The 20471-nt window shown below is 37.9% G+C and overlaps 1 protein-coding gene across 2 annotated transcripts in view; it reads right to left on the minus strand.

Annotated features, from left to right (window-relative positions):
• GRIN3A (glutamate ionotropic receptor NMDA type subunit 3A) overlaps positions 1–20471 on the minus strand; it is a 181875-nt gene that overhangs the window by 67750 nt on the left and 93654 nt on the right. Inside the window, exons 4-5 of one of the 2 annotated variants that reach the window (XM_063649768.1) lie at positions 3508–3561; positions 2603–2748 (exon numbers count right to left, since the gene is read on the minus strand). In XM_063649768.1, coding sequence (XP_063505838.1) covers positions 2603–2748; positions 3508–3561 — 200 coding nt within the window. The remainder of the gene's footprint in view (positions 1–2602; positions 2749–3507; positions 3562–20471) is intronic. The other variant, XM_054502137.2, reaches the window with a different exon arrangement.

Genomic DNA, 20471 nt, shown 5'->3' on the forward strand with positions numbered 1-20471 from the left:
CCAGCTCTACAGTAATGGGAAGCTTTAGAAAGTGTTGGGGATATGGATTGTCTCCTAGAAGTTGATAAGGAATCTTAATGGAATCCTGGCAATAAAATAAAAATTGAGCTGAAAGCTGTTCCTCCAATCAAAGTTCAGCTGCCACAGTACCACAATGTACCTTGACAGCTACCTAGCAACAAGTTATCACTTGCCAATATTCCACAAATATTTGTGGTAGCAATATGACAATAAAAAAGATGAGGTTCATTTCAGTTTTTTAAAAGCAGTAATTCATAAAGCCTAATGTCTCTGGGATCCTTCCTTAAATAACTACTCTTGATTTTGGACTGCAAAGTGCAGATAGCTATGATAAATTTCAATTACGCGAAAAGGCGAAAAGCAGTCAGCTCTCAGACTCCCATGGGACCCTGAGTCACTGGTGAGGAAATGGCCAAGTGGGATCCAGTTACAAGTAGCTTCTAGACTGGCTGAATCACAACGGTTCGCAGGGCCCCCAATGGTTATTTCTATTATAGAATCATGCCCTGTCTTTTCTTAAGCATTATTTAAAAATACATATCACACACCACAAGAAAACCAGTCACATATTAACATAATAAAAGGAATAAGCATTTTAGTGGGAGTTAATTTTTTTGGAAAACTGTTAATGAGAAAGCAGGGCCCTGAGAGAGCAGAATTAAGTCCAGCAGAATTTTGATGGGAGAGGGAAAGGACAGGTTCAATATGTAGAAAACTTCCTTGCACAGGCAATGCTAGGGGTTGTGCCTTGTAGGTCAGAGCTCTGGGATGCCAGGGAGGTAACATGAAGACTGTGGTTGCGGGAAGTGGTGGCTAAGGGCACAGGAAATGACTAGGCTGAAAGTGGAGAGTTAAGGCCCAGAGACAAGTGGTGAGAGGGCATTAATGATAAGCTCTGCCTAGATTCCAGTTTCACCTCAATCAGTGAATTGCTTGGGGAGCTTGTTAAAATGAAGATTCTGATGCAGTAAGTTTGGGATAAGGCTGGAGTTGCTGCATTTCTAACTAGCTTTCAGATACCAACTGGAACATAGATGTTGCTGGAACATGGACTATTCTGCAAATATCAAGGGCCTACTCTTTCATCATGGTTCCTAGACTAGTCTGAAGCAGTGGTTGGATTCCAGAGATCTGGTCCTAGTCCTGATTCTGCCACTCACTAGTTGTATTACCAAGGAAAATGGACTTGTTTTGGGCCTTCATCTGTGGCTGCTTTCCTGAAGATTGCTTCTCTTCAGGCTGGGGCAGAGCCAGTGCTGGGCATGTGGGCCTTCTCAGGTAAAGCTCCTGAGTTACATGAATGCCCTGAGTGGAGTGGAACTGCTGGGGACTGCAGCAGTAGCTCATCTCATCCTTTTTCACACTGTCTGCAGAGCCTAGTTTGTCTGCTATTTCTATTGAGCTGGAAGCCATTGCTACTCTGACATCTTATTGTTTCTCTCAACCATAAATTCGCCTGAAGAAGAGAATACACAAGAAGATCCGGGAGGCAAAGGGACTCTAAACTTCATGTCAGAGAGAGACTGTAATGTGTTGATGTTCCTACAAAATTAAAAGTGGCATTTCATAATACTTACGCATCATATATAATTTTGCAAATATGAGAGAACAAGGCTTTTTCTCTAAGCTATAGTTAAAAGTCCATAAAATTTTTTAAGTGGCATGTTTCTAAAGTTGTTGAGAAAGACAAAACCCTTGTGTTCCATGAAATTATTTGTTTATTTCTATTCTTTCTTAAAAAAGAATTTGAGGTGGCAGGTCCTGCTGTCCATTAGGGAGATTATTGATGCTGACCATGGAGAAACCAGTTTCCTGATGCTGCACAATTCTAGGAATTGGAGGTGTGGATGTCTGCTATTATCTTGATTCCATCGAGCAGGAGGGAGAGGACTGCTCACCCTCATGCCTTCCTGTTTTTCAGGAACCATTCTTTCCCTTTTCTCAGGAAGACTAGACAGAGCAGACCCATCACTGCACCGTCTGCCTTTGTATTCAACTTCATTGAATTACAGGCTCTGATAATCTGCCATGGCAGTGTGATTTCTCATGATTGCTTCTCATAAATTCTAATGAGAAGAATGCAGGCATGGGAATCATTGTCTTCTATCTTATTTCCTTTCTACAGGAAATCTCTAAGATAAATTCCATTTCCTCATGGCAAGAGGAGGTATTCCATGGGCTTAGAGATATATTCACTGTGAAGGAAAAAGTTGCCTTGGGACACTTTATCTTCTGGCCATATTCCCTGTGTGTTTGACTATTTCAGCACCATTGTTTTCTCAAGTGATATAAAGCCAACATTTATTTCCTCTACCATCTGCTATGCTAATGGCCCCACTGGCTCTTTGAACAAAGCTACTACCAACTTGAGACTATGCAGGTCACAAGTAATCTAGGTCACATAATTAAATACACACTATTTCACACTGTCTTCTGGGATCTCACACAGTGTAAAGTATTACTTAACACAACGTGGGTATATTCATCTGTCATTTTCAGAAACGAACATACACTATGTCAGTAGCTAGATTACTTCTCTTCAGTGAGAATTTTTCTTTGGACCCAAGAGGTTGACACTCACTTCAGATACTCCACGCCATCAGGAGTGGCTGGAACATTGTACCTTCTCATATATTCATGCATCTCTGGGAAACTTTGTCTCACATAATCTTCAGCACTGCTTTCTCGGACAGTTCCAAAGCGGAATCCTTGGGAGGGATGATGTAACTATGAGGGAGAAAAAGAAAGGGCTTAAATAAAAATTATTCTTAGAAGTGTTTTTTAACTTTTTTTTCATAATTCTTTGAAACTTAAAAGTAATTCGGAACTTTTCTAACCCCCACAGGCAGAAACATGTACATAGAAATGTGCAGACATGGCTACATGCTTTTTACATCAGAAATTGTTCTATCTTTAGAAGCAAACAGATGGAAATGACAAACAAAAAATACAAAACAATTTTTTTTGCTTTATATTGGAACCTATTAGAATTCTTTAGAAGCTGTGCAAATTGGCATGTAGAATTAGTCTCATTATTGTAAACTGCATATCAGACAAAGTGTACATTCATAATAAAGATTATGATACTCCTTGGTTAGAATAACATAAAGGCCAAGTTAAAACCTTGCATCCTGAGATTACAATAAACCTGCATAATGCTGTGACTATATCACTTTTGTGTTTAGCCACATTTAGGCTATATTACATTTTATTTATTGCATTTATTTTTGGTGTTGTCATAAAATATTCTCTTTCCTTCAGATAACTGTATTATCCAATGCTGAGTCATGCTGTGTATTTGCTCAAATGGAATGGTATTTAAGATAACTTGGAGCGACACGGGGGCGGTGGCAGGAGTAGACCTAATAATTTCATAGGTTTCCAGGATGCAAGACCTCACCGCGTGTATTAGTTGGTTCTCACGCTGCTGTGAAAAAATACCTGAGACTGGGTAATTTATAAAGAAAAGAGGTTTAATTGACTCACAGTTCTGCACGGCTGGGGAGGCCTCAGGAAACTTAAAATCACGGCAGAAGGCACCTTTTCACAGGGCGGCAGGAGAGAGAATGAGTGACAAATGAAGGGGGAAGCTCCTTATAAAATTATCAGATCTCATGAGAACTCACTCACTGTCACTAGAACAGGTAACCTAAATCATGAGGGTAATCACCCCATGATTCAATTATCTTCACCGGGTCCCTCCCACAACACATGGGAATTATGGGAACTACAATTAAAGATGATATTTGGATGGGGACTCAGCCAAAAGAGAAAAGACTGTGCACAGGGAGTCCTGCAGAGACTTTCTGTCACTAAGGAGAATAAAGATATATCACACGAAACATTACTATTCAATGAAAGTTGTAGAGAAGCATTAATGTGTAATCTAAAGCACTATTTAAAAAATAAGAATGAACTGGGATTGGGCCACATTACTGTAGTCAGCAATATTTTAGAGATTATACATGTCCACAATAATTATAGTCAAGTTTTTGCACATTTTTGTTTGGCTTGATATTAACATTTTATATAATTAGTTCTGATGTGAATCCCTGGGGACGGAAATCTATTGATGGGCTTCATGGAGTCTATAAACCTCCTGAAATAGTAGGCAATAGTTTTTATAAATGTGTTTGTAATTTTCATCTAGGAGGGAGAAAATACAGAGTACTTTTTTTAATAATTAGGTTTTTAAGTTGTTTACCCTAAAAATGATTAAGAACTCACTGAATGTGGTGACAAATAACATATATTTGAGAGGAATTAGTTTTGGCACACAGTAAAGGTGTAACAATATGGTAATAGTTAAATAAATTGTATGGCATATTCTTATAGAGTGTAATGCAACATATAGATCATGTTTGTAAAGTATGTTTCATAAAACAAGGCAAATGCTCATATGACAAGTGGAAAAAAGCTTTCATATGGTATGATCAAAATTAAATATGTATACATTTATTTAAATGCTATGATTTCCCATATATATTATACACACACACACACATACGCACATGCACACACACCTTGGAAGAAAACACGTTGGTGTTGAAATTACAGATGTATTTTTTATTTACAGATTATCTGCAGAAACACTTACCATGTTTATAAGTAGAAAAAAATATTTTAAAATCAGAAAATTCATTCATTTATTCAACACTTATTGAAGGCCTACTCTGTATAGCTCTCCAAGTTACTAGGGTGACAAAGATAAATACCTATAACAACTGCCATATAGGAACTCTTTTTTTTTTTTTGATTTTGCATTTTTAAATTTTGATATATTTTTCCTCTTTCTTTCTTCCCTTTTTTTAAATTATTATTATACTTTAAGTTTTAGGGTACATGTGCACAATGTGCAGGTTAGTTACATATGTATACATGTGCAATGCTGGTGTGCTGCACCTATTAACTTGCCATTTAGCATTAGGTATATCTCCTAATTCTATCCCTCCCCCCTCCCCCCACCCCACAACAGTCCCCAGAGTGTGATGTTCCCCTTCCTGTGTCCATGTGTTTTCATTGTTCAATTCCCATCTATGAGTGAGAACATGTGGTGTTTGGTTTTTTGTCCTTGCGATAGTTTACTGAGAATGATGATTTCCAGTTTCATCCATGTCCCTACAAAGGACATGAACTCATCATTTTTTATGGCTGCATAGTATTCCATGGTGTATATATGCCACATTTTCTTAATCCAGTCTATCATTGTTGGGCATTTGGGTTGGTTCCAAGTCTTTGCTATTGTGAATAGTGCCGCAATAAACATACGTGTGCATGTGTCTTTATAGCAGCATGATTTATAGTCCTTTGGGTATATACCCAGTAATGGGATGGCTGGATGGCTGAGAAAAACAAGCAATAGGGAAAGGATTCCCTATTTAATAAATGGTGCTGGGAAAACTGGCTAGCCATATGTAGAAAGCTGAAACTGGATCCCTTCCTTACACCTTATACAAAAATTAATTCAAGATGGATTAAAGACTTAAACGTTAGACCTAAAACCATAAAAACCCTAGAAGAAAACCTAGGCATTACCATTCAGGACATAGGCATGGGCAAGGACTTCATGTCTAAAACACCAAAAGCAATGGCAACAAAAGCCAAAACTGACAAATGGGATCTAATTAAACTAAAGAGCCTCTGCACAGCAAAAGAAACTACCATCAGAGTGAACAGGCAACCTACAGAATGGGAGAAAATTTTTGCAACCTACTCATCTGACAAAGGGCTAATATCCAGAATCTACAATGAACTCAAACAAATTTACAAGAAAAAACAAACAACCCCATCAAAAAGTGGGTAAAGGATATGAACAGACACTTCTCAAAAGAAGACATTTATGCAGCCAAAAGACACATGAAAAAATGCTCATCATCACTGGCCATCAGAGAAATGCAAATCAAAACCACAATGAGATATCATCTCACACCAGTTAGAATGGCGATCATTAAAAAGTCAGGAAACAATAGGTGCTGGAGAGGATGTGGAGAAATAGGAACTCTTTTACATTGTTACTATAAACTAAACCATTGTGGAAGTCAGTGTGGCGATTCCTCAGGGATCTAGAACTAGAAATACCATTTGACCCAGCCATCCCATATAGGAACTCTTAAAACCTGGTTGTTCATTGTATTTCTTTGGTATTCCACTGTTAAGTAAGTAATGCAGCTTACTCTGAGTTTAATGTAATTGTTCCATGCACTGAACAAATTCTAATGTTTTATGCCAGCATAACCTTAATGCCACATCAACAATAATAACAATATTTAACATTTATTAAACACTTATCATGCGCCAAACATGATACTTAGAGCTTTACATACATTATTGTGCTGAATCTTCATAATAGCTTCGTGAAGAGGGCACTGTTGTTACTTCCTCTTAGGGATGAGTAAACTGAAGCTCAGAGAAGTGAAGTAATGGGCTTAAAGTCATGCAGCTGTAAGTAGCAGGGACTGGCTCAGAACACATGTCTATCTTATTTCAAAGCATATGCTATTATCTACTACATCATCTTGCATTCTAGCTCATGACAACAACTGAAGTGATGATGTTTATTAGGAGGAACTCACCAGGCTTTTAAAAATATCATCCTTATGCCTTGAACCCCCAGGGCTGTTCTCATAGTAGCAAATCGCAGTCGTATGGCTTGCGCAAGGCACATTTATCAGCATTGTCTGTCCAACATCTATTAATTTTTCAAGACCTAGGTCAAAATTTTCTATGTAAAGTATTTTGTCTTGTGTAGCTTCACCCTCCTACCCAGAACAACAACAATAATAAAACTACTTATTTATCTGTGCTGATATAGTAGCTTGTACATATAAAATATGTAGGCAAAGACCTAGGTGAAAATTTTCTATGTGAAGCCTTTGGTCTTGTCTAGCTTCACCCTCCTACCCAAAACAACAACAATAGAAAAACATAACTACTTATTTATCTGTGCTGATATAGTAGCTTGTACATATAAAATATGTAGGCAAATACTTATTTAAGCAATCTTTGACCTTTCCGTGCATTAATTTCTTTGATCCTACCAAGAAGTGTGAGGCAGGTATGTCTATCATCTTTTTACATAAAGAAACTGAAGATTAGAAAGTGTCCAAGGTCACAAAGCTAGTAATTGTACCTGGGATTTGAATTCAGCCTGATCAAAGACATTCAGCTTTTGACAACTGTGGAACACTGCTTCTGATACTATATCATACTGACTCCCTCTGTCTGGTCATTACAAAATTTGCTACTTGTATGCCAGACAGTAAGCTAAGGGCTTTTAAAATTTTCACAATAATCTTACAAGATAGATGTTATTTTCTTATTTTGCAGATTAAAACACTGAGGCTTGGATAGTTAAAGTAACACCAACTTCTCACAACTAGGAATGAACAAGCTTCAGCCCATCTGATTTTCTGTAACTTGAAGACCAAGTTTCATTTGCTTGTGTAATACAGTTACCTATCACGACGTTTGGCACCTTGCAGGTAGTCTATATCTGTTTGTCAAGTTAATTCATTTTATCTCGTCTATTTTTCTATCCTGCTTTATCCATTTAACTTATATGCATTCTTCTGCTCTCAGTTCAGTAATTACTTCCCTAACTTATTGTGTAGGCCAGATTCTTTTTTCGTAAGCCCTTACAGTACACATACCTATCTTTTGTAGAATCTATCACAGTTGCAGTTTTAAATTTAGTTAGGTATCATGTGATTAGAGTCTAGACTCTCAGTTTCTTCACTAACTGGAAGCTCCATGTAAACAAGAATAATGTTAATTTTAATTTATCCTTGTATTTCTAATGCCTTTCGTTGTGTAGTTGCTCAAGAAAATACTTGATGAGTAATTAATTGATAACTATTCTTTGAACTTAGAGGAAGGTGACAGCTTTGTCATCTCACTTAGCACAAACTATGCTAACAGTATAGCTTACAACTCAAGCTTTCTAAATAAACCCTCTCTTTAAGGTAAAAGGGCTGTAGAATCATTAATTAAAATACCTTTCTCTCATATAGAAACAGAATTCCTTCCAGAAGTACATTCTTTACATTATGTTGTGATAATACTTTTATGGCCTATGACCTGTTTTTAGGGAAATCCTGCTTTTCTGGGTCTCATTTTCTTTTCTGAATGCACCAGCACATCGTTCCTTTCCAAAGCATAGAAGGAATCAGGGAACCAGCAGATCCAGGCTCAGAATTCTGGTGGAGGACTGTCTCTTTGTGTTTTTCCTTTGCATGACTTTCTTTTGTATTTGCTCATCAGCTCCCATATCTGCCTTATTGGCTCTGTGAAGGCAAAGGTTCTGAGGTTCTGAGAATGGAAAGTTCCTTCAAGGATTAGCAAATAAGCAGACTCCAGGAGAGAAAGCATCTTATTAGCCTGACAGGGACCTCACTCTAACATGGAGATGTTTTGCAAACACTGCCACTGCTCTTATTTGAGTCACCATCATTTCTGTCATCCACATATTCCCTTTCTTCCTTTCTGATCCACTCAGAGAAATTTTAGAATTCAAATCTGATCATGTCACTCACTTGCTTAATGCCCATCAATGGCTCCCCCATGGCCCTTGGGATGAAGTCCAAACTCCTCACATGGCCTCTAAGGTTCGGCATGTTTGGCTCCTGCCTTCCTTTTCCTAGCCTTGTCATCCTGTTCTCCTCCTGGCCTTCCAAGCTTTGGCCAGTTCTCTCATTTCCAAAACAAACATTTTGCTTGATCAGAGCTCTTGCATATAGTCTTCAGTCTGCCTGGGACACTTTTTCCTCATCCCTGCTTCTTTGTCTAGCTAACTCTTAAATGTCACTTCCTGAGGAAAACCTTCACTGTCCCCTAGACCTGTAACACCCTCCCATTATACCTACAGTTTCACATAGCACTGACAACACTTGGAATTATTTTTATAATTTGCCTTCCCTGCTAGATTGTAAGTTTCCATAAGGATGGTGCCCATAGTGGTCTCATTCATGTGGTTGTAAGTCTTTAACAAATGTTAGCTGCTATTATTATTATCATTGTTATGCAATAAACACAGTGCTTAGCACATAGTATATGCTTGATAAATAATGACATAATAAATGAATTATCATCAAGAGAATTAATGAAATTCCCTTAGGTTAGATACATTAAAAATTTGATGGTTTTTATCACACCTCGTGCTGTCTTTTTTCTCCTTAAAATTAATTTTTTCTTTTTTTACTTTAATTCTTTCAAAATGATATATTCTTTCTTTCTTTCTGTGTGTGAGATAATATTGAAAAATAACCATGGGCTACTCAGCAGTCACAAAATAATAGAATCAGAAAAGGGATCTAAGAAGCTATTGATGCAACCCAGTGGGCCAGGATAGTCTACCCTGTGTGTAATTCAGACAGCCAGGGATGTCAGAAAGCCTGCATCAAGGAAAAAGGATAAAAGTGTACAAACAGCTTAAGCATTTGAGGTGCATTACAACCATCACCAAGAAGTCCCAGTGAGAGAAGCATTTCTTTAAAGTTTCAGCTAAATACCTCACCAGCTCTTCCGATTCTGTTTATAATTGCATCCACCTCTTTAGGCCTTGGGGAAATATCTAAGGTTAAACTGTCTATTTGTAGGTGAATTGTTTAGTATTAATGGAATACTGAACTCTACACAGAGTACCTACGTGGAGAATAATCAAACAGACATTCCCCAGAAAGCAGAGAAATGGCTCAAAACAAAATGAGGCAAACTCAGGAAATAATCAAGTTGCTATGTCCAAGGTAGAGGTAATGCTGCAGATTAAAAAATAATCCCAATGCTGAGTATACTCACTTAAGGTCTTCATCTGTACCCATCTGAGATTAGTACTTAATTCATCAGTGAAATATAGTCACTGGACTTGGTATTATGTACTTTGGAGTTGGTTGGAAAGGGCTATTCCTAACTTGCCTAATGGAATAGGATATAGTATGTATTGAATTCACAGCTCCCTTCCATGGCATTACTTTATCCACTTATAACCTGTGGATGCTATAGTATCAAGTGGTCTCAGGGATGGAAGGGGCTTTGTAAGTCTAATCATCCACTAATGTCTGAGTCATCAGTGGACGATTAGCAGGGGTCCCAAACCCCTGGGTCATGGACAGGTAATGGTCCCTGGTCTGGTGGAACCAGGTGACACAGCCATGGGCAAGTGAGCATTATGGCCTGAGCTCTGCCTCCTGTCAGGTCAGCAGCGGCATGAGATTCTCATAGGAGCATGAACCCTATTGTGAACTGCAAATGTGAGAGATCTAGGTTGCACATTCCTTACGAGAATCTAATGATAAATGTAATATACTTGGATTATCTCCAAACCATTACTACCCACCCCCAACCCATCCATGAAAAAATTGTCCACAACATTGGTCCCTGGTGCCAAAAAGGTTGGGGACTGCTGCTTTATAGCAAGGTTAAATGTACTGACTAAGGTTTCTTCAAAATGTAGATTCTGATTCAGTAGGTCTAGGTGGAAGCTTGAGATTCTGCACCAACAAGCTGCTAATTGATGCAAATGTCATGGTTTATGGACCAGGCTTTGAGTAGCAAGATTTTACTTATAATATTCCTATGGAGTGCCTGTTACGTCTCTGCTTGACTGTCTCCAGTGACAAGAAAATTCCTCCTCCTGGCCGGGCATGGTGGCTCACGCCTGTAATCCCAGCACTTTGGGAGGCCGAGGCGGGTGGATCACGAGGTCAGGAGATCAAGACCATCCTGGTTAACACGGTGAAACCCTGTCTCTACTAAAAATACAAAAAGTTAGTTGGGCATGGTGGCGGGTGCCTGTAGTCACAGGTACTCGGGAGGCTGAGGCAGGAGAATGGCGTGAACCCGGGAGGCAGAGTTTGCAGTGAGCTGAGATCGCACCACTGCACTCCAGCCTGGGTGACAGAGCGAGACTCCATCTCAAAAAAAAAAAAAAAAAGAAAATTACTCCTCTTGAGGCATATCTTCTGTAAATGAAAGGTGACTTTTGTCTCCACACAACCAATTGATTCTATCTGAATATATAGTCATAATAAAATAACAGCTAATATTTTATAATATTTATTATATGCTAATAAATTCATATCTAATGAGATTGCTACTTTTATCATTTATTATTACATATGAAGAGCTGTGATTCAGGGAGATTAAACACCTTGTCTAAGATGATCAGAAAGTGATAAAGTTGGATTTAAAATCAACCCTGACTTGAAGTTCTTAACATACCCTTATCTAGCACTACACTCTGCATTTATAGACTTGTATTATTGTCCAAGTCTTGTGAAAATCCAACTAATATATACCTATCCAACTAATATATACCAACTAATATATACCTATTTGTGCTGCAACTTCAGAATCAATTATTATAGTTGTGATCATATAATTTATAGTGCAAACTAGGACAGTTCTCTAAAAGGGGGACACTATTGATGATCACACAAAGACAAAAAAACACACTAGGACTGTCCTGGAAAACAAGTATGTATGTTTACCCTAGTTTTTACTCATGCTCTGAATATTAGAATACAGAAAAACAATGCCATAAAGAGTGTTGCTGAGGTCCACCCTGTATTTTTTCTAATGTGAATTACTAAGTACATCTTATGCTGCAGTTCTTTTTCGTGTTATTCCTATTTTCTTCCACAGAAGCTGCTTCCTCCATTTAAATTTAAGCAGTCTGCTGCCTCTCCCTTCTTCATTCTGAAGCCTTCTACGTTAGGTCAGCTAATCTCTAGTCAACAACATTCTTCGACATCATGTTTGATTTATATGAGCCTTAGCCCAGGTTCTTCTGACAACTTGAGTCATTGCATCAAGTTTCTTGTAGGGACTAGGGGTCAGCAAATTATGGTCTATGGGCCAAATCTAGCCTGCTACCAGTTTTTGTCAATCAAGTTTTATGGGAACACAGCCATGCCCATTTATTTATGTATTGTCTATGGCTATTTTTACACTACAACAGTAGAGGTGAGTAAGTACAAAAGAAGCCATATGGCCCACAAAGCCTAAAATCTTTACCACCTGGCCCAAACAGGAAATGTTTGCTGTCCCCTGATATAGACAATTTGAATCTAACTAGCTTCTTGACTCCCATATTTCAAATTTTTCTCTCTATTCTAAAATCCAATGGGCACTTAGAAAGAGTCATCTTTGCAGGTAAATAAACAGAGGTAAGGTTTAACAAATCTCAGCAGGCTTCCTGGCACTGTCCAGATTTAGGCTGTAGTGTGATGACACACCTTATTTCTAGCTGAGCTGGAGTATCAGTCTCCCTGCTGGAGGTCTTGACTACTGCAGCTCTTTGCTTCTTTTTAGGACTAGAAATAGGAAGACTCTGGTCACAAAATTTCAAACTGAAGCAACAGTATGACATTTGGACTGATTTTAGATTCTATCCCAGGGACAGATGCTTTTGGAGCAGACCCCGTAAGTCTGAGGTTATAAAAATTGGCCAGTGGCCCACCTACTCACTTTATTTATTTATTTGTTTATTTATTTTTGAGATGGAGTCTTACTCTGTCGCCCAGGCTGGAGTGCACGATCTCAGCTCAGTGCAACCTCCGTCTCCTGGATTCAAGCGATTATCGTGCCCCAGCCTCCCAAGTAGCTGGGATTATAGGCATGCACTACCATGCCCAGCTATTTTTTGTGTGTGTGTTTTTAGAAGAGAAGAGGTTTCACCATGTTGGCCAGGCTGGTCTCAAACTCCTGACCTCAAATGATCTGCTTGCTTCGGCCTCCCAAAGTGTTGGGATTACAGGCGTGAGCCACTGCACTCACTTTAGCTGAGTTTTATTCATTCCAACTTCTTCTTTGCCACTTTCCTCGATTCCATATCCTTTTCGTCCAGACTTTGTGTATCTGCCATATCATTAAAGTGGAGATATTTATTATCTCTATATTATGTCTTCTATTATTTTAATAATGATAATAGCTAACCTTTATTGGGTGCCTCCTTCATTCCAGGCACTGTGCCAGGATCTTAAATTCATTGCTTTGTTGAATGCTCACAGCATTCTTTTGTGGTACACACAGTTGTTTTCTCCATTTTAAAGATGGAGGAACTGAAGCTTGGAGCTATTAAGCAACTTGCTCAAGGCCACAAAACCGGAATGTGGCAGATCAAGGACATGAATCCAGAAACCTGAGAACTTGCACTATTAATCTCTAGTTTACTTACCTCTAGTATATATTGTTATCTCGAGTATATTATTTTAAATTTTTCTCTAATATATAACTGCCTCCAGGAAAGGTTTCTCTTCTTAGAGAAGCTGTAGATAAGATAGGCATTACTCAAACCTAATGATAATTTAATCCAAAAAACTAGTGCCAGTTTATAGAAATAAGACAAATAGCCCATAACCTTTGGGTTTATAAACAATATGCTTATCACACTTATAGCACCAGCAGCAACAACAGCACCATTTGAACAGTGCTGTTTACACAATGCATCCATGCATATTATTTCATTCACAAGTCACAAACAGTCTGATGGCTTCCGTGTCCTATTCATTCATAAAAGGTAAAAAACAAGCTAAATATATCGGCTATATTTTCTAAAACAAGACATTCCTTATGTGCCCTTTGGGGTTCAAACATTTATATTCAACTTCTAGCAATCTTAGTGGTGGCTGTAGGAGGACTGAGACCTGCTCCTTCTTCCTTCATACACATTTCTGCTTCTACACTGGACTTTTTTTTCTTTTTTTTTGAGATGGAGTCTTGCTCTGTCGCCCAGGCTGGAGTGCAGTGGCACCATCTCGGCTCACTGCAAGCTTCCTCTCCCGGGTTCACACCGTTCTCCTGCCTCAGCCTCCTGAGTAGCTGGGACTACAGGCGCCCGCCACCACGCCCAGCTAATTTTTTTGTATTTTCAGTAGAGACCGGGTTTCACCCTGTTAGCTAGGATGGTCTCGATCTCCTGACCTTGTGATCCGCCCACCTCGGCCTCCCAAAGCACTGGACATTTAGCATTTCTTTTTTCCACTCGGTTTACAGGTGGGAGCTAGGGAATAAACTAGAAGAGAGATGTCAAAGTTGGGAGGCTGTAAAAATATGGAGCATGGGCTAGAGTAAACAATGAGTAACTAGAGGAGATGCTACAGATGTTTTAGTCCATTCTTTTATTTTTATAGGTAACAATACAGGTAGTTTCCATCTATTAAGTATTTCCCATTTATTAAGTACTTCCCATATTTCAAGCATTTTGCTAACACCTTAACGTGAATTATATGATTTAAACCTCTAACAACGATACTAAATAAGCAATATTTAGTTACAATCTCCAACTTTCACATGAGAAACTGAGGCTTGAATTTAACTAACGTGTCCCAGATAACTCAGGAAATAGGCATAAAGGAGAGTTCTGAACTAAATCTAATTCCAGAGCCTTTATATGTAAACATTATACTATACTGCTTCCTGATCTAGGCAGGAAGGCGATTTAGGCCCATAATAAGTGTGAAGAAGGGACTTGCTCCAGGTCACAAAAAGTAATGTAAGAGTGAGTTTGAAAAATCCTAACTCAGGGCTAAATACAATCTGTCTCCTCCCCACATGAATATGGCTAATAAAAATAATTGTTCCTTGTTTCTCTCTGGTATCCTATGTTCAACATGCACCCCATCTACTATTTATAAAATAAGTTTCTAGTCTTTATTTTCTTTTCTAAGGAAAAATTTTCTGAATTATATTTGCTCAGCCACATCCGTGAAATAGCTCTGCAGTACTCATTTCCTGAGCCTCTGGATGTACCTCAGTATTTTTCTGTCTCATTTATTGTAATGAAAGAGTAGAGACTATCATCCTGGTCTCCAAGTGAAGTATCTGTCTACTTTTAGATACTACGGAGACCAAGCCAACAAATTATAGAATTTCAACAAAGGAATCATTGCTATTCTGCTGCAATGTGATTTAAAATTCTAAGGATTCTAGGATGTGATATAAACTTCTGTAAGTTTATGGAAACAGTAAATGACAAAACTGGGCAGAGCTGGTTCTATTGTATGCGACCTGGATTACTATAGTACACAGTAAACAAGTTTTTGGCATTACTAGCTATCCCCTTAATTGCTTGGCATTAGACTCAGTTCCCTTATCTGTAAAATGGCTAATTGAAAGACTTCAGCCATTGTACATGTAGCCAAAAACCCACTTTAGGAGTTTAACTAGCCCATAACAATCTGTTAATACTAGTAGCTATCATTGATTGTGCTGGTTTATGTGCTTGGCCCTCCACATTAGTCATCTCATTTCAGACTTCCTATGCCCTACGAGGTAGGCTCTGTTAATAACTCCAGTTCAAGCATGAGTGAAATGAAGCTTAGAGACATGAGATAACTTTCTCCAGGCTCTTCAGCCTATGTTGTTGGAGTCAGTTTTACATACTTATAAGCTGATTCTAGAACCCAACTACCATGTACGATACTGTCTTACATGAGACTTTTAAAGGTAATTATGATCATAATATAATTACCTTAGATCCATTATTCACCTTAAGATGTGATTTCACTGTAATTGTCAGGACTGGGGCTGAACTAGGTCAGCTGAGGTCAGAACTGATGCTATAGAGCTTCTTACAGAAAAAAAAAAAAAAAGGAGGATCCCTTTCAGCCCATGGTATCAGAATAACCCCGGCTTTTTGTTTATATAATTGACTTGCTATACAGCCAAACTTCAAGATGAAAAATGACCTGTGGACTGTGGAACTCAAACTTCTCTCTTGAGTCATTGCCCATCACCAGCAGTGTACTATACCCTGCAGACTGAGCAGGTAGTAAAGTCCTTGCCGAACCTAGAGTCAGCAATTTTGGGCTGATGAAATGCAAATGAATAAAAACAGCTATAAATTTACCTCCAGTCTAGTGATGTAAGCCTTTTGGCACAGCTACTCAAATCCTTATGGCATGGGAACTTTTAAAATGCCAGTTTTTACTTAATTAGATAACTCAGAAGGATTAAATATTAAAGCATGTCCAATTTGGCCTTCATTCAAGATGGGCTGGGTACAAAAATATCAGTAGAAGGTTTAACCTAAAGGTAAGCAATTATACAGCACAGACCCCAGGAAACCAGCCTCACAGGCTCCTAAAAGCAAATCATCAGACAAACAGAAAGATAAACTACTGAATAACAATAAAAAGAAAAATCCTTTCCTCTTGCTTTATTTTTCTCTTAGGCTAGCTCTTGGGGGTGACTTGGCTGTATCTCATAATTTTGTTTGTCATGGCTAAATAGTCAATTTGTCTTTGTTCTGGAATGCTCAGAGAATCAGTGAGTGAGCCATTATTATGGAGGAAGCCTCAAAGATTCAGGCATCTATTCTGAATAACTACATTTAGGAATAGTGGATGCCTCCCTTCTCCCCCGCCTCCTTCAGTATACATATACTATATATACTGTATAGTATATAGTATAAAGCCTGTAGCTTTCTACCCAGCATTTCCACTTGAGACCATCTCCCAGTTTGTGACTAATCTAGTGTTTGCTTATCTTTCTTTTCTGTTCAGCACATTTGCTTCTGCTACATGAATCACAAGAGCAGCACAACTAAAGTGGCATTTTGCTTTGTGAGCCAAGCATCTGAAGGCAGCAGTCAGCTGAGTAAAAAAGACACTTTCCTTCTTCTTTCTTTGCAAATTTGAGAAAATTTTCATGCATCAGTAACAAAAAACACATGCAATGATTTGTAAAGTTTGCAGTTGAGATAAATGAGGATTAGTGAGATTAAGCAATTTGGCCAAGATTAGATAGTGAAGTAGAACTATGGCTTACATACATTTGACATAACCAGAATGTTAGTTCTGTTTCCACTACCTTGTGTAATCCTCACAGCAAACAGACTGATATGGTTTGGCTGTGTCCCCATGCAGATCTCGAGTTGTAACTCCCACAATTCCCATGTGTTGTGGGAGCGACCCAATGGGAGGTAACTGAATCATGGGGGTGGGTCTTTCTCATGCTGTTCTTGTGATAGTGAATGAGTCTCATGAGATCTGATGGTTTTATAAAGAGGAGTTCCCCTGCACAGGCTCGCTCTCTCTGCCTGCTGCGATCCATGTAAGACATGACTTGCTCCTCCTTGCTTTCCACCATGAGTGTGAGGCCTTTCCAGCCATGTTGAACTGTAAGTCCATTAAACCTCTTTTTCTTTCCAGTCTCAGTATGTCTTTATCAGCAGTATGAAAACAGGCTAATACACAGACTAAACATGAAATGTGGAGTTTACAATTCATGTGGAGAAATAGGCTAAGTGAAAACTGAAAGAGCAGATGAGCTTTATGAACTGTCTCTCTGGTGACTAGATAGTATCAGTAAATTCTTACTAAGTGTTGGATGAATGAATAGCCTAAAGCACAGAAAAAGAAAAAAAATAAAAAGTTGACTTAGAACCTAAAACTTCATGATGTTAATTAGTTTACACAATTGCACTTAAATGTATTTCATTGGTTTAAAAAAGTAAGTGTGAGTGGTAGCTATTTGATTGTTTGATAATCATCATCTGTTACGCCAGTATTCATTTAAAAAGTAACTAAAAATTTGATGATTTTGTAATCGCAGCAGAACCCAAATAACCAAAACAATCTTGAGAAAAAAGAGCAAAGCTAGAGGCATCATAATACTTGATTTCAAAATATACTATAAAGCTATAGTAATCAAAACAGTATGGTATTGGCATAAAAACAAACACATCGACCAATAGAACAGAATAGAGAACCCCAAAATAAATCCATGCATATATGGTCAACTAATCTTCAATGAAGGTCCCAGGAATACACAATAGTGAAAGGATAGTCTCTTCAATAAATGATATTAGAGAAACTGAATATCCATATGCAAATGAATAATATTGGTCCCTTACCTTGCAGCATACATTAAAACCAACTCAAAATAGATTAGAGAGTCAAATATAAGACCTGAAAACATAAAAATCTTACCAGAAAACACAGAGGAAAAGATCCTTGACATTGGTATTGGCAATGACTTTATGAATATGACTCTAAAAGCACAGGTAACAAAAGTAAAATTAGACAAATGGGATTCCTAAAAATATGTCAGTATTTCCTGTCATTTTAAAATTTTATTTCATATTTGGATAAGTGTCGGCTCTGGATTTAAGTACCCTAAGCATCTGCCATAACTTCTCGCATACTACCTGTGTGACCTTAGACTAGTTACTTAAAATCCTTTAATCTGAGTGGCTTCATATTTGTTTTATTTATTTATTTATTTATTTATTTATTTATTATTATTATACTTTAGGTTTTAGGGTACATGTGCGCAATATGCAGGTTAGTTACCTATGTATACATATACCATGCTGGTGCGCTGCACCCACTAACTCGTCATCTAGCATTAGGTATATCTCCCAGTGCTATCCCTCCTCCCTCCCCCCACCCCACAACAGTCCCCAGAGTGTGATGTTCCCCTTCCTGTGTCCATGTGTTCTCATTGTTCAATTCCCACCTATGAGTGAGAATATGCAGTGTTTGGTTTTTGTTCTTGCGATAGTTTACTGAGAATGATGATTTCCAATTTCATCCATGTCTCTACAAAGGACATGAACTCATCATTTTTTATGGCTGCATAGTATTCCATGGTGTATATGTGCCACATTTTCTTAATCATTTAAATTGAAGATATCCAAAATCTTTGAAATTTCTTATTTCTGCTTATTCCATTCTCACCCTCTGTAACATGACTTTACCTTTTGTTGTTAGTTTAGAAAGAAAAAATAAAAATTCTTTCTAGGAAACACTGCATGTAATATATTGTAATAATAATATTTCCCAATATTTGACCATTGATATATTATGCCTTCTAAAGTCAGATACAATAGACTGATGGAATCCTGCTTCTGCCTCAAAATCATTGTCTAAATTGTAACAGCTCATTGAGACTTAACTTCCTCATGTGTAAGAATTACATAATTCATAAGGTTGTTATGAATATTAAAGTAGATCATTTAAATGAAAAATTCTGGTTTTATAAATAATTATTGATATATATTTTCAGTTTGGTAGAGAGAAGTGATAGGGTAAAGGGAACTGAAGGGAAAAATCCTTATGTTTTGGAGGTCCTCCGAATCTCCATGTATTTTCTACCCAAAATACTCTCTAATAAATTCATCTCTCATTCCAAAACTCCGAAAAAAACACACAAAAAAACAAAAAAAACAAGTGGGATTCCATCAAACTAAACAGTTTCTGCCTAGCAAAGTAAATAATCAGCAAAATGAAAGGGCAACCTACGAAATGAGATAAAGTATTTGCAAGCCATATACCCAAGCCATATCCTCAGCCCATAGGCCAACTGGTCCATGGCCTGTTAAGAACTGGCCACACAGCAAGAAGTGAGTGGTGGGTGAGCAAATGAAGCTTCATCTGTATTTACAGCCACTCCGCATGACTCACATTACAGCCTAAGCTCTGCCTGCTGTCAGATCAGCAGCAGCATTAGATTTTTAGGAGCATGAACCCTATTGTGAACTCCGCATGTGAGGGATCTAGGTGGCACGCATTAGATTCTTATGAGAATCTAATGATTCTGTTATGAGAATCTAATGCCTGATGATCTGTCACTGACTTTTATCACCCCCAGATGGGATCACCTAGTTGCAGGAAAATAAGCTCAGGGTTCCCACTGATTCTACATTATGATGAGTTGTGTATCATAATGTAGAAATTATTTCATTATATATTACAATGTAATAATAATAGAAATAAAGTGCACAATAAATGTAATGCACTTGAATCATCCCAAAACCATCCTTCCCCACCATCTGTGGAAAAATTGCCTTTCATGAAACTGGTCCCTGGTGCCAAAAGGTTGGGGACCACTGATATATGTGATAGGGGGCTAATATCCAAAATATATAAGAAACTCAGTCAGCTCAATAGCAAACAAACAAACAAAAACAAGTAATACAATTAAAATGTGCTAAGGATCTTGAATAGATATTTTTCCAAAGAAGATATACAAATAGCCACAAAGTATATGAAGAAGTGCTCAAGATCACTAATCATCAGGGAAACGCAAATCAAAACCACAATGAGTTATCACTTTATACCTGTTAAGATGACTATTATCAAAAAGTTAAATAATAACAAGTGTTTGTGAGGATATGGAGAAAATGTAACCCTTGTACACTGACAGAGGTATTGTAAAATGATACAGCCATTATGGGAAACAGCATGGAGTTTCCTCAAAAAACTAAAAATAGAACTGCTGTATGATCCATCACTTCCACTCCTGGGTATATATTCAAAGGAACTGAAATCAGTAACTTGAAAAAATATCTCTACTTTCATGTTTATTGCAGCACTATTCACAATAGCTAAATCATGTAAGCAACCTAAATGTCTCTCTCTCTCTCTCTCTCTCACACACACACACACACACACACACACACACACGAATATTATTCAGCTCTAACATGGAAGGAAATAATGCTGTTTATG

The sequence above is a fragment of the Pongo pygmaeus genome, chromosome 13 (assembly GCF_028885625.2).
Source record: "Pongo pygmaeus isolate AG05252 chromosome 13, NHGRI_mPonPyg2-v2.0_pri, whole genome shotgun sequence".
Classification (NCBI taxonomy): domain Eukaryota; kingdom Metazoa; phylum Chordata; class Mammalia; order Primates; family Hominidae; genus Pongo; species Pongo pygmaeus.